Source organism: Gigantopelta aegis, chromosome 4, assembly GCF_016097555.1.
Source record: "Gigantopelta aegis isolate Gae_Host chromosome 4, Gae_host_genome, whole genome shotgun sequence".
NCBI lineage: Eukaryota > Metazoa > Mollusca > Gastropoda > Neomphalida > Peltospiridae > Gigantopelta > Gigantopelta aegis.
Genome location: NC_054702.1, coordinates 107,849,538 through 107,862,759, shown reverse-complemented (window position 1 = coordinate 107,862,759; position 13,222 = coordinate 107,849,538). Strand labels below are relative to the sequence as shown.

General features: G+C 38.0%; 1 protein-coding gene across 2 annotated transcripts in view; it reads left to right on the top strand.

The window, feature by feature from the left end:
* The first annotated feature begins 8,688 nt into the window (after positions 1-8,688).
* Positions 8,689-13,222, top strand: part of LOC121371700 (apoptosis-resistant E3 ubiquitin protein ligase 1-like) — a 109,744-nt gene continuing 105,210 nt past the window's right edge. For both annotated transcript variants that reach the window (XM_041497790.1, XM_041497789.1), the window contains exon 1: positions 8,689-8,956. In XM_041497790.1, the coding sequence (XP_041353724.1) occupies positions 8,773-8,956 (184 nt within the window). In that variant the 5' untranslated portion in view covers positions 8,689-8,772. The remainder of the gene's footprint in view (positions 8,957-13,222) is intronic.

Here is a 13,222-nt window from a genome sequence, read left to right as displayed (position 1 = left end):
TGAAAATAAATGAAGTAATTTAGTGATAAAAGACATTTATATGGACAGATTTCTGCAATTGATATAAAATATTATTATTTCAGAGTATATAACTAAATTATTAGATGGTACTAATGGAATTAGTACAATGTATTTTTGTCATAATTCGTTTTACAAATTACACTTTTATGCCCGGAAGAATAAAAGTTAGCAATAATTACTAATAATGTTTATCGGTTGGTCTGATTGGATATAATTATAACAAACAAGAAACTGAACATAGATGGTGAAATGAAATAAAAAAAACAAACAAACAAAAAAAACAACTTTAAATTTACAAATGTATACAGCAAATAATTAGTATGCAGTTATTAAGTTGGTGTTTTGTGAGCTGGTTTACAAAAACTGATTTCCTTTAAAGAAAAGCCTAAGCTATCGATAATAATGCACAGCAGTTTTTCAAGTGAACTAGGTGGGAATGGCTATACATTCGGTAACCGTGTGCGTTTTTGTTTTGTTTTATCGTCCAAAAGGATCTACCTATATACACGGCGATAAAGAGTCGTCGCGTGTAGTTAATCAGAGCAAGTTGTTGTGGTACACTGGTTCTGACAATCATCAGATCTCCTGCTCAAGCCAGAAACCATTCATTTCAACTTATTTTCGTGCTTATATCCAATTAAGGTTCAAGCATGCTTTCCTGGGCACACACCTCAACGATCTAGGCTGGCTGTCCAGGACAGGGGGCTAGTTGTTAATTGTTAGTTGTTAGTGAGCGAGAAGATATTGTAGTGGCCTTACACCTACCCACTGAGTCGTTAAAACTCACTCTGGGTGGCAGCCGGTACAGGGCTGCGAACCCTGTACCTACCAGCCTTATGTCCGATGGCTTAACCACGACGCCACCGAGGCCGGTGCCAGACTTCAGAACGATGAACGAAGATATAAATACATAACTATCTTCCATGGATCTTAGTGCTAAGATGACCTTTTAAAAGTCGGTTGTGTCCTCTAACCGTATTCTGTTTATTCGTAAATACCAATAGTGAATCCAGACTAAATTATACCAAAGACAGACACATATATGTGATATGTTGGACCTCACTGACATCATATATATCAAATTTGAGAATAGGGTATATTGACAGGAAAAGGAATCCCATGAACACCAATTTAACATGTGTTTCACTACTCGCCGATTTGTTTCTCTATGCATATGAATCAGACGTTCATACTAATCTGGTTAAATCAAAATAGAGGAATCTAGCTAAAAAGTTTAACTTTACTTTCCGCTATATTGGTGATCTTATTTCATTCAATGATAGCATACCGGCCTCGGTGGTGTCGTGGTTAGGCCATCGGTCTACAGGCTGGTAGGTACTGGGTTCGGATCCAAGTCGTGGCATGGGATTTTTAATCCAGATACCGACTCCAAACCCTGAGTGAGTGCTCCGAAAGGCTCAACGGGTAGGTGTAAACCACTTGCACCGACCAGTGATCTGTGTGGTCCTTAACCATATGTCTGACGCCATATAACCGTAAATAAAATGTGTTGAGTGCGTCGTTAAATAAAACATTTCTTTTTTTCTTTCATTGATAGCATGATTACCGATTACGTTCCAATGATTTAGAGAGTTAAAAGAACCGTCTGAAGGTTATCATTTTTATATACCTCTCCCTAAGCATAGACATTCAAAGCGACATTAGTCTCCAAACTATGATAAAAGGGAAGAATTAAAAAATTTAGTAGCCAATTTTCTCTTTATATCGAGCAGTACTTTCTGATCCAGCTTTTGGTTACTAACTTCTAAGATACCTTAGGGCATGCTCAATGTATGCAAATGTCAAACAATGTCATATCCTGAGAGCATTCAAAACGTTTTATGGTATACATTTGGAGGATATATCTACTAAATAAGATGCATCAAAATGATGACTGACATTATTCCATATTTTGAAGATTTGCACATCTTTTTATTTGTTTGGTGAAACTTTTGCATATGTATATTTCCCTGTTTTAGAAAAAATTACAAACTTGAAAGTTGTGGTGGCAGTACTCATAATGGATGACACCTGTGGGTCAGGATATGCTCAACTTTCGCGAACACCTGATGTCATCACTGTTTTGATAGTGATTCACAAGTGCATGCCATCTGAGAGTCAGTGCTGTCTAAGGCGGTCAAAAGGATGTATTATCGCTCGTTAGATATACATTTATTTGCGGCAAAACAGTATTTGTTTGATCCATTGATTAATAAAGAATCTGAGTAGGGTGATGGGTCGCATGGTCAGTCACCTTTAGTTAATTTTTCTCTGTCCCAAGCATGCTGTACCCCTACGACTAGGGCCATGAGATGTACTGTCCTGTATGTGAAAGTGTTTATTTATGTTACCTTGGTGCGATGTCGGTAAGAGTAGTATTTTATATGGCAGAAGAGAGTATTCTCGCATTCTTTATCGACCAAATGTGGGAAATAACCAAATAGCCAGTCTAAAATGGCTGGAGCGAGACCTCAAATTCGGGCAAAAATTATAAAGATATTCAACAAAAATGAGATGGCCTGAAATGTGTAGTGATTCGTTTGCAACCCTATATAGCTATATTAGTAATGCTAATATGAATAAATATTATCCAGATTCTGGCATTTTTGTTTAATTTGGATACAAATCAGCCTTCCCCACTACAAAATGGGAGCCCGTACGCCTATGTAAACAAACATTCCTTACTTCTGTGGAACAAGGGAAGGTCATACTGAATACGGACAATAATAATTAACACTTGCTTAATCACGACTGGTTTAGATGGTAGACTTGGGCAATAGTTATATACTAGTAATATGGGTTAAACACACTGTTCTGGGCACGCACTCCGCTATTTGTACTGTCTGTCAATATAATTATATATACATAGGCCTACTTCATCACTGTCTGGGTCATGGGTTTTTCTACTCGGACGAACCAAGTAGGCTTATCCAATACAATAGAAACCGGAGTCTTGAATAGAAACAGAGAATTTGAATACAAGTCTGTTTACCGGTATATTTGAAGCACTGGCGGCGGCAGTCACCAACAGCTGGGACTGGTGGCGTTATTAATTCGCCTTTCAACTGGGGGAGGGGCACGCATGTTGTGGCTTCCTCCGTTTGAATTTGACGTCAGTGCCATCAGTGATGTTCCAGTGATCGATTTTTTTTTCTTCGTTTTCATTTCAACTTATTTTCATGCTTATATCCAATTACGGTTCAAGAATGCTGTCCTGGGCACACACACCCAACTATTTGGGCTGCCTGTCCAGGAGAGTGGGTTGGTTGTTAGTGAGAGAAAAGTGAGTGTAGTAGTTTTACACTTACCCATTGAGTCGTTAAATCTCGCTCTGGGTGGGAGCCGGTACCGGGCTGCGAACCCTGTACCTACCAGCCTTATGTCCAGTGGTTCAACCACGACACCACTGAGACCGGTTATAATTGAAATTTGATCAGTTTGGCTGTCCGATGTGATGTCGATTATAAAAATCAATAATCGAGTGTATAGGAAAATATTAGCTGTAATCGTTCCTCAAGTTTAGATGATGGAATGTCGTGTATGCTGGGGTTGGTTTCTGTTTTTATGTGAACGTAAAGAAAAAATATAATAAATAATTATTAAAGGTAAAATTAGCAATGTGTAGGGTCAATCCTGGTGAACGAATCTGTGGTTCTTTAAAATATTGCACGTAACATATTCATATAAATGGTGTTTATGATTGATAAAGGGTTACAAATTGATAACTTATATCTGATTTGCAACTAGAGTCACGTAAACACATTTATTCATCATTCACAATCGACATGTAGGTATTCCCTACATAAACACGAGGGCGAAACGACCCGGTATGGGGGCGAAACGATCTGATACCCTGGTGAACACCATCTTCACTAGCAAAGGTACCGTTTTACATTGTATTTCGTGTGCAATAGTTAGACGAAATGGTACATTGGCTTGCGGAGATGGGTGAACACGACGATTTAAACCCTTCTTATGTTCATATATTTCTAACCAATTGTGTAATCGAAAGTTGATCGTTTGTGCACAGTGTTCTCGCTGGGGTGAAAATTAAAGGAGGGCGGTCGCGCAGCACCACACACTTCAAAAAAAAAAAAAAAAAGGGGAGGAGCTTGGTTACCATATTATTGTGTGTTGGTAGACTTGTGGAAAGAAATGCTTCTTATTTTGCCTACAAAAAAGTGAAATTTTTTTAAATACAAAATACACGTATTTTAATTGAACCCAAGATGTTATCGGTCTGACATTCACGGACAGTTCCGCTTTTGCTGAACCGGTCAAAGTTTTAATATTATTATTTTAATAAAGATTATAACTGATGATCCATAATGAAATTCAAACCAATTCCCTACATTACCCTGCAAGTCCTCAATAGGATATATATATATATGGAACATAATTAGGTTTGTTCCTGAAAAGACAACAAACAGCTGCAGGGTTCAGGACAATGACATTTTATTCAACATTATACATAAAGTATTTTTAAAACCCTGAAAGAATCAAAACAATAAATTAAAATACAATAAGAATACAGTACATGACATTACAAGAAACACACACACACACACACACACACACACACACACACACACACACACACACACACTGTTTCACAAATTAAAAGTTCAATACGACGTCATAAAAACATACATATAACAATACAGTCATATACTGTATATACCAAGTGTGTGTAACTAAGGTTGTAACACCTGGCCGGTAACTGACACGCAGTCAAAAACAAAAAATAATAATAAATAAAAAATAAAATAAAATAATAATAATAATAAAATAATAATAATAAACCACACTAATATCGTACAAAGTACATAATTATATTAATAGCAATAGCATAAAATAAACTATATTCTGAGATAATGCAAACTGTGCAAAGATTTTACTCTCAGTTAACTATCATACAATAATTAATTTAACGTTAAAACCCATTAGTATTTAGTTAAAAGAAATCATAATATTAATACATTACCATTTAGACATTAGACTTAATTTAATTTAATGAAAATGGGCAGAACTTTGAAAATAGCAATTAGTAAAAAAGTTAATAGAATAAATAATAATTAAAAAAATGTTACAAGCCAAAAATAAAAAGAATTGACTGCTCGGCCGAATATTTACATAATTTGGAGCATTTTAGAAGGACAGTCCAAAACTAAATAAGAGAAAGAAGAGAGGATCGGACTATTTAATAATATTTTTTAAAAAAGAAGTAATTTCGACATAAAATTTTGAACGCAGATCTAAAAGTTTAAAGTCCGATCGATATGTTCACGCGAGTGGCCTCGTTAAGGCCGTTTGGGTGCACAGCTTAAAGGGACGAGATGGGTTGCATCCCGTCAAGAAAACCCCTAGATTGACAGTCGATAGACGTTGAAGGTTTAGTGCTGTGCTGAAATACAGATCTTGAGAAGCCGGATCCGTCTGAACGAGAGAGAGAGTATCAGACTAGGGTATAGTCCAGTCGTCATGGGTTGGTATAGTGGTGCGGACGGGCCCGACTCCGGAGGATACGAGATGGTATCACTATAAAGCAAGGTAAAGTCTAGAAAAAGAGTAGTAGAGGCCGACCCCGCTTCCTATTTCTTCTTAGAGTGGGGCGGGCTCGGCTCGGACATGTAGAGACTAAACGCGAACAACCGTGGCGTTCTGCAGAATGGCCGTCATACAAGTCACGAAAAAAAACAAGTCGACAGTCAGACGGAGAAATGACGTGGAGGCAAGGAATCTCGCTAAAAAAGAATCCATCCAGGTGGTGCAGACTGTCGAAACGAGAAGCGTTCCAGCGTTCCAGCGTTCCAGCGTTCCATCAGTTCCAATGGCCGCATACATCCCAGTGGAACATTAGGGGGCTTACGTAACTAGAAGCTGGACAGAAACACCAAGACAGAATACCAGCTTACAGTGGACCCAAGCTTGAAAGTTTAGAACAAAGGACAGAGGCAACGCATGAATGCAAGTGCAAGTTAGGTGCTTGTGCAAGATTCATGCTTGTAATTTTTTTTTAAATCAACATGCCACAAGCTGACTGAAATAGAGCACCTGGAATAAAGAAGCTGTAATAAAAGTAAACAATTAAACTAAACGAGCATTATTATTTTTAAAATTACCTGAAACAGACATTGTATGGTAAATATAACACACAATGATTACCTGTAAATAACAATAATTTAATTAGTTTCAGAAAACATATTACAAACATTATAAAATACCATTATATACCGATTAACACTCGATAGTGCCACATATATGTATCAGAAATAGAACACTACATTGATTCGTGTCCATTACATTTATTTTACAACTCGTTGTTTAAAGATAACTAATACGGTATTTGACGGGCACTCGTGTGGTATTGCCTATTTATTATACAAGCATGTCCCAAATGATAAAAGCAGAATATCATATAGTAGCCAAGTCTTGAACATATGTTACGTTAGTTGGAAATCAAAGGTCACAAAATTGTGATAAATGAAACTGATAACCTACACACATCTGTTGTATTCAACCGTACGAGGTGTAACAAAACAGAACGCGTAAAAGCATCATTCATAGCCGTCATTAAGCCTATCCCAGTCACATTGTATTTAATTAACAACGGTTATGATGCATATCACAGTTCTGTGACATTAGTATATTCGGGTGAACAGTAGACCAGGAGGAAATATTAATACATGTTTTGTCTTTTAAATGTAATTTGTAAATACTGTCAGTCACACGCAGTACGAACGGGTACCAGACATTTCGCCCCTCAGCCAGTTCGCCCCCAGGTCTGTTCGCCCCGAAATAGGATGTCAGTTCGCCCCCACGTGCATAACCAGTTCGGCTCTACAAAGGTACCAGTTCGCCCCCAGTCAGTTCTGGTCATGTTCCTGGCCTGGAAAGTCATGAAATTTTTATATTGGTCATGGAACGGCCTGAGTGTAATAAAGTTCTGTTTTGATATATCCATACGTGTTTGTTCTGTGTTGAATACGAATGCCAGGCTAGGCAGGTCAGGTCATAGAGGTTTACGTGCACATTCAGAACAAGCTGTTGTAGCGCACGCCTGTCACGGGCCTCCGTCCATGGTTACTAATTAGTGGCCAAAAGAACCCCCGCAATAATCCCTCAGTTAGAATAATGCTCACCAGAAGAGGCCATATCGAATTGCTGTTCAAAACCCTCTTAGGTGTTAGACGAATATGCATAATCAGCATCAAAAAAAAAAAGTTTCTTTTATTTAACGACGCCGCTAGAGCACATTGATTTTTTATCTTATCATCGGCTATTGGACGTCAAACATATGGTCATTCTGACACTGTTTTTAGAGGAAACCCGCTGTCGCCACATAGGCTACTCTTTTTACGACAGGCAGCAAGGGATCTTTTATTTGCGCTTCCCACAGGCAGGATAGCACAAACCATGGCCTTTGTTGAACCAGTTATGGATCACTGGTCGGTGCAAGTGGTTTACACCTACCCATTGAGCCTTGCGGAGCACTCACTCAGGGTTTGGAGTCGGTATCTGGATTAAAAATCCCATGCCTCGACTGGGATCCGAACCCAGTACCTACCAGCCTGTAGACCGATGGCCTGCCACGACGCCACCGAGACCGGTGCAATCAGCATCAAGGTTATGTAGCTGATTAACCATTGTTTTATTTATTTCTTCTTAAAACAGATCATATCTGGCAAGAATGGATGTTTTAATAAATGTGATGATGTGGTTTGTGAATTTGTGAAAAAATGTCGGTGTTTACGCTTATTCAGCACCCTACGTTTAATTACATCTGAAAAAAATATAACCCCGTATTACAATTCTTATGATTCATGATCAGTCCAAATTGTGGAAGGGCAAGAACCCTTCCCCTCTAAGAAAAGAAACACACACAACACACGAACACACTTTAACATCCTCTAAAGAAACAGTACAATAATTGTTTAAAAGTAACAACTAATTGGGGGCGAACTGACAAATATTTGGAGGCGAACAGACAAACAGTTGGGGGCGAATCGTCTTGGGGGCGAACTGGTACATGGGGCGAACAGGTCAAACTGGGGGCGAACAGGTCAAACTGGGGGCGAACTGACCGGGGGCGAACTGGCTGGGGGCGTAACATCATGGATTCGTACGAACACATATTCAATTCAATTTATTGCCCAATACCAAACAATCTGGTGTCAGCAAACAGATAAGAATGAGAAAACAACAACAACAACAACACATAATAATATCAATAATAATATCAGTATCAATATCAATATCAATAATAATAATAATAAAATAATAATAATAATAATAATAATAATAATAATATATGAATGTACAGGCCAGAAGGAGACACAAAATATGTACGAAAACATCGACCGAGTGTGCAGATAACGGGGTTGGGTCGGTGGGTTTGTTGGTTCAATTCTGTTCAACTATTCAAGAGCAACGTTCAAAGCAAGCTGTTGTAGCGCACGCCTGTCCTGGGCCAGCTCCTCCGTCCAGGACAGGATTGGTTCAATATCCGCCAAAAACCCTTTTATACATTCAAAGATACATGTCAATATTACCACTTTGTGTAGAATATCCCATATATTTTATGTACATTGTTTGCCAGGTCTCAATTGGCTAAACTTTAATACACGGCTGTCGTATAAATAACAGCCATCGTCACTGACAGCGAGTGTAATCATCTACATCCGTCCGTGTGTTTACAAACAGCCGACAGTAGTCTGTTCACTTGTGGTGGATGATGATTGCACTGTCAGTATGTCGATGCCAGTCTGGGTTATATTTTCCCTGATAGTTGGTTATTTGACGTCTTTTTACTATGTGTCTTATCTGCGCACCACATTCACGAATCAGAAAGCTGAATGCAATAAGCGGGTGGATGCTTGGTTGACGGGAAATGGGTTAACGAAGATTCTTACAACAAAAGCTCTCACGGATGCAGGTACTTTGAAGATTACAATGATTCGGTTAGGCCTATGTGGCTCTAGATATTTCATGCATATGTGTACGTTCTATAAACAGGGTTCGGCTATGTGGGACTTTATAAAAGGTGCTGAATTAGACAGGGTGCTGGATTAGAGAGTTTTTATTAAACCATTTAATCTGTAATGAAAATGATGGAAGGTAAAATAAAAAAATAAAAACAGGAATTTAATTATGGTGGTCTAGGTTATGATGAGCAAATTAAGTTTAAATAGGCCTACTCATATCCTGTTGAGTCGGCTTTATTAAGTCATGCCGTTTGTTTACGTTCCATGTCTCACAGTAAGATGTGTAGACAGTCAGGTAGCTAAGAAATTTTAAGTATATCCTATTCTTTGTTACATTTTACCTTAAAAATTAGTTTTTCTACACATGAAACAAAACAGGTCAAAACACATTGTGGTTTTCTTAATTTATGGCAGTCATGCCCAAAATATATTTCGAAGTGTTTTCGGAAAGATTTCCGCCTGTTACCCCATTTTATTGATATATGTATAGGGGGAACCTCACCCTAACCCTAAAACTAACCCTAACCCTAAAACTAACCCTGACCCTAAAACTAACCCTAACTCTAAATTAACCCTAACCCTAACTCTAAATTAACCCTAACTCTAAAACTAACAATAGGGGGTAACAGTCGGATATTTTACTGTGTTTTCTGTATGTGCATGTTTATTTTTACCTATTAGTAAATGATGTCAGTAAAAATCGGAGGTCACACATCAATAATTTTTCCATGCAAGCAAATAAGGCGCTAAAATTTGAAAACGTAAACTAGGATACATGTAGATCAATACAGTTTTACATTAAAAATATGGCTATTACTACAATGTGTATAGTGATTATTATATTTGAATAAATATTAAAAAAATATTTAGATAAGAAATTTGTCCCACCTTATCTTGCAAGCAGTATTTTAAACATCATGTAGCAAGCTGCTGACTGCCAAGTCAGTAATGTTTAAAAATAAAAACAGTTTCTTTTTTATTTATTTCTTCAAAACATAAATTCAATCAAGCAATTTGCAGCTATATACTTTGTTCTTGTGACATTTTGCACTTCTGTACTTGAAAATAGTAAATAACACGACTCAGTAGCATTACATTTTTCGTTCAATGAGCTGATGAGCTGATGAGCTGATGAGCAAGTGTGTACTTCTGATTGCATTAAATATGTAGATTTTTCTGCATTGTTTATTCAAGTAACAATTAAAAAGTTTCTTCAACTAATAATTATAATAAAATTACAAAGCACTTTTAAAATATACTAATACAATTATTAAGTACCTCCAATCACCAAGGTCCCATGCTATATAGGAGGGTTGAATATATTGAACATTTGTTTTTGTGCTTGAAAGGGTTCGTCCCCCAAAACCCTGCCTCTGCACACATGCCTGCAATATGTGTCAGTGATGATGTAAACTATTTGCATTTAGATCTGTTTTGTTTTGATTATAGCTCAGTTTTATAAAAACAGCTGACACCAAAGTCACAAACACACACACACACACACACACACACACACACACACAACACAAAACACACCTTCACACATACACACACACACTCTTCATGCAATATAAAGTCATCTTTAAAACAAGGACCGGCCTCGTTGGCATCGTGGCAAGCCATCGGTCTACAGGCTGGTAGGTACTGGGTTCGGATCCCAGTCGAGGCATGGGATTTTTAATCCAGATACCGACTCCAAACCCTGAGTGAGTGCTCCACAAGGCTCAATGGGTAGGTGTAAACCACTTGCACTGACCAGTGATCCATAACTGGTTCAACAAAGGCCATGGTTTGTGCTATCCTGCCTGTGGGAAGCGCAAATAAAAGATCCCTTGCTGCCAATCGGAAGAGTAGCCCATGTAATGGCGACAGCGGGTTTCCTCTCAAAATCTGTGTGGTCCATAACCATATGTCTGACGCCATATAACCGTAAATAAAATGTGTTGAGTGCGTCGTTAAATAAAACATTTCTTTCTTTCTTTAAAACAAGATTTTTGTAGCCTGACCCACAATTTTAGAAGCGAGTTGGTCAGTTTTAACAAAGAATAATAATAACCAGAAAGAAATATGATTCTCATCACAATATAATTATATTGTGATGAGAATCATATTTCTTCCTGGTTATTATTATTGTGCCAAAATATGTACAACTTTTAATCTATGAAATACTACAATTGTTATTGTATTGGGCAATATTTGTCAACTGTAAGTCCACAAAATACTATGCTTGTTGATGGTGTCTTCATGCAGCCATGGGTCGAAATTGCCACCACCTCGGATGTTCTTTTTCTATTCCACATGAACGCATATGATGGGAGTCTTTTTCTCCCATCTATTTGATAAATAAACCATTATTTTCCAAGAACAAAGATTGCTGAAAATATAGCTTCTTTATTTGACCATTTTATCATAAATAAACTACACTGTCATATTTTCCACGTCTGTTTCATGTTAAATATAGTTTAACACTACAAATTAACAAGACAGCTTTTATAATAAAGGTTTTAATAACAAAATACAGCGGCGGCGGAACTGGGGTGGCAATTTTGTTTGTTTGTTTTTGTTTTTAGGTTATTATTTTTTTTAAGTCTTAATTTTTTTAAAAACAAATAAAAATTCCCACTATTGCTAATTGTGGAAGTTTAGTGGACATTGCATTCGCTAACTGCAAACGCAAGTGTGATACAAGTTTGCAATTTATAAGGAATCGCGACTGACAACTTTTGGAAAATTCTAGGTGAGCTAGGTATCATGTGAACAGTACATGCTGGTACATATTTTAGTGTTCTTTCTGTTTAATATTCTGACAATATTATCGGAAAGTAAATATCTTTGAAAATGTTCAAAGCAGGAACACCTCTGCAGTCCATCACATACCCACCCTCTCCGCTGACCCAGTGTCAAATTCCTTGACGCCTCTGAAATATCGATGTAAAACTAACTAACTCGCATTAATATGAGTCATATATTACCAATGACATAATACTCCCCATGTTAAACACAATGAAAGAAAGAAAGAAATATTTTATTTAATGACGCACTCAACACATTTTATTTACGGTTTATATGGCGTCAGATATGTTGGTTAAGGACCACACAGATTTTGAGAGGAAACCTACTGTAACCACTACATGGGCTACTCTTTCCGATTAGCAGCAAGGGATCTTTTATTTGCGCTTCCCACAGGCAGGATAGCACAAACCATGGCCTTTGTTGAACCAGTTATGGATCACTGGTCGGTGCAAGTGGTTTACACCTACCCATTGAGCCTTGCTTGGGGTTTGCAGTCGGTATCTCAGCGCCCTCAATAGTTTAAGAAGTAGCAGGCTACAACAGTGATGATAGCAGGGGGCAAAGCGGGGGGTCTGGGGGCCCTCCCCTAGAAACATTTGAAAAATCGAAGAAATTAAAGAAGAGAAAGCACTTTTTTTTTTTTACCATCAACGAAAAGTAGGCGGCGGCAAAAGCTGTTTCAGGCGGCGATTTGCCGCCGGAGACCGGATACTTTTGAGGGCTCTGGTATCTGGATTAAAAATCCCATGCCTCGACTGGGATCTGAACCCAGTACCTACCAGCCTGTAGACCGATGGCCTAACCACGATGCCACTGAGGCCGGTAAACGCAGTGATGTTATGGCCTATACAAGACAGATTTATTCTGTATGGCCTGATGACATGGAATGGACCTGTCTTGCATAACTAGGGATGGGAGAATGCAAGTGTGAGGGATAGACTGGACTAGACCGTTTGACAGATCAGATGTACCTGCAGCAGGAATCGAAATACATTGTAAGTTAAGAACGGTCATTCAGGTTACCAGGGGGTTACCACATGTCAAGAAGTTTGTTTTGCCTTGTGACACCACTAGAACACATTGATTTATTAATCATCGGCTATTGGATGACATACAATTGATACTTCTGACCAAGGGATCTTTTTTAGCACCATCCCACAGACAGGATAGCACATACCACAGCCTTTGATATACCAGTCGTGACATGTCAAGAAAGTCATGAACAGTACCTTGTTTTTCTCAAAATCTTATTAAACATAAACTCCACCTAAATGTTCATCACGTCATGTCATGTCATGGGGGTTTACGTGCACATTCAGAGCAAGCTGTTGTGCATGTCTGTCATGTGCACACTGGGTGTTATTTAAATACACTTGTATGTATACAGTTTCAGTACAATGAGAACAGTGACACGAGTGAATACA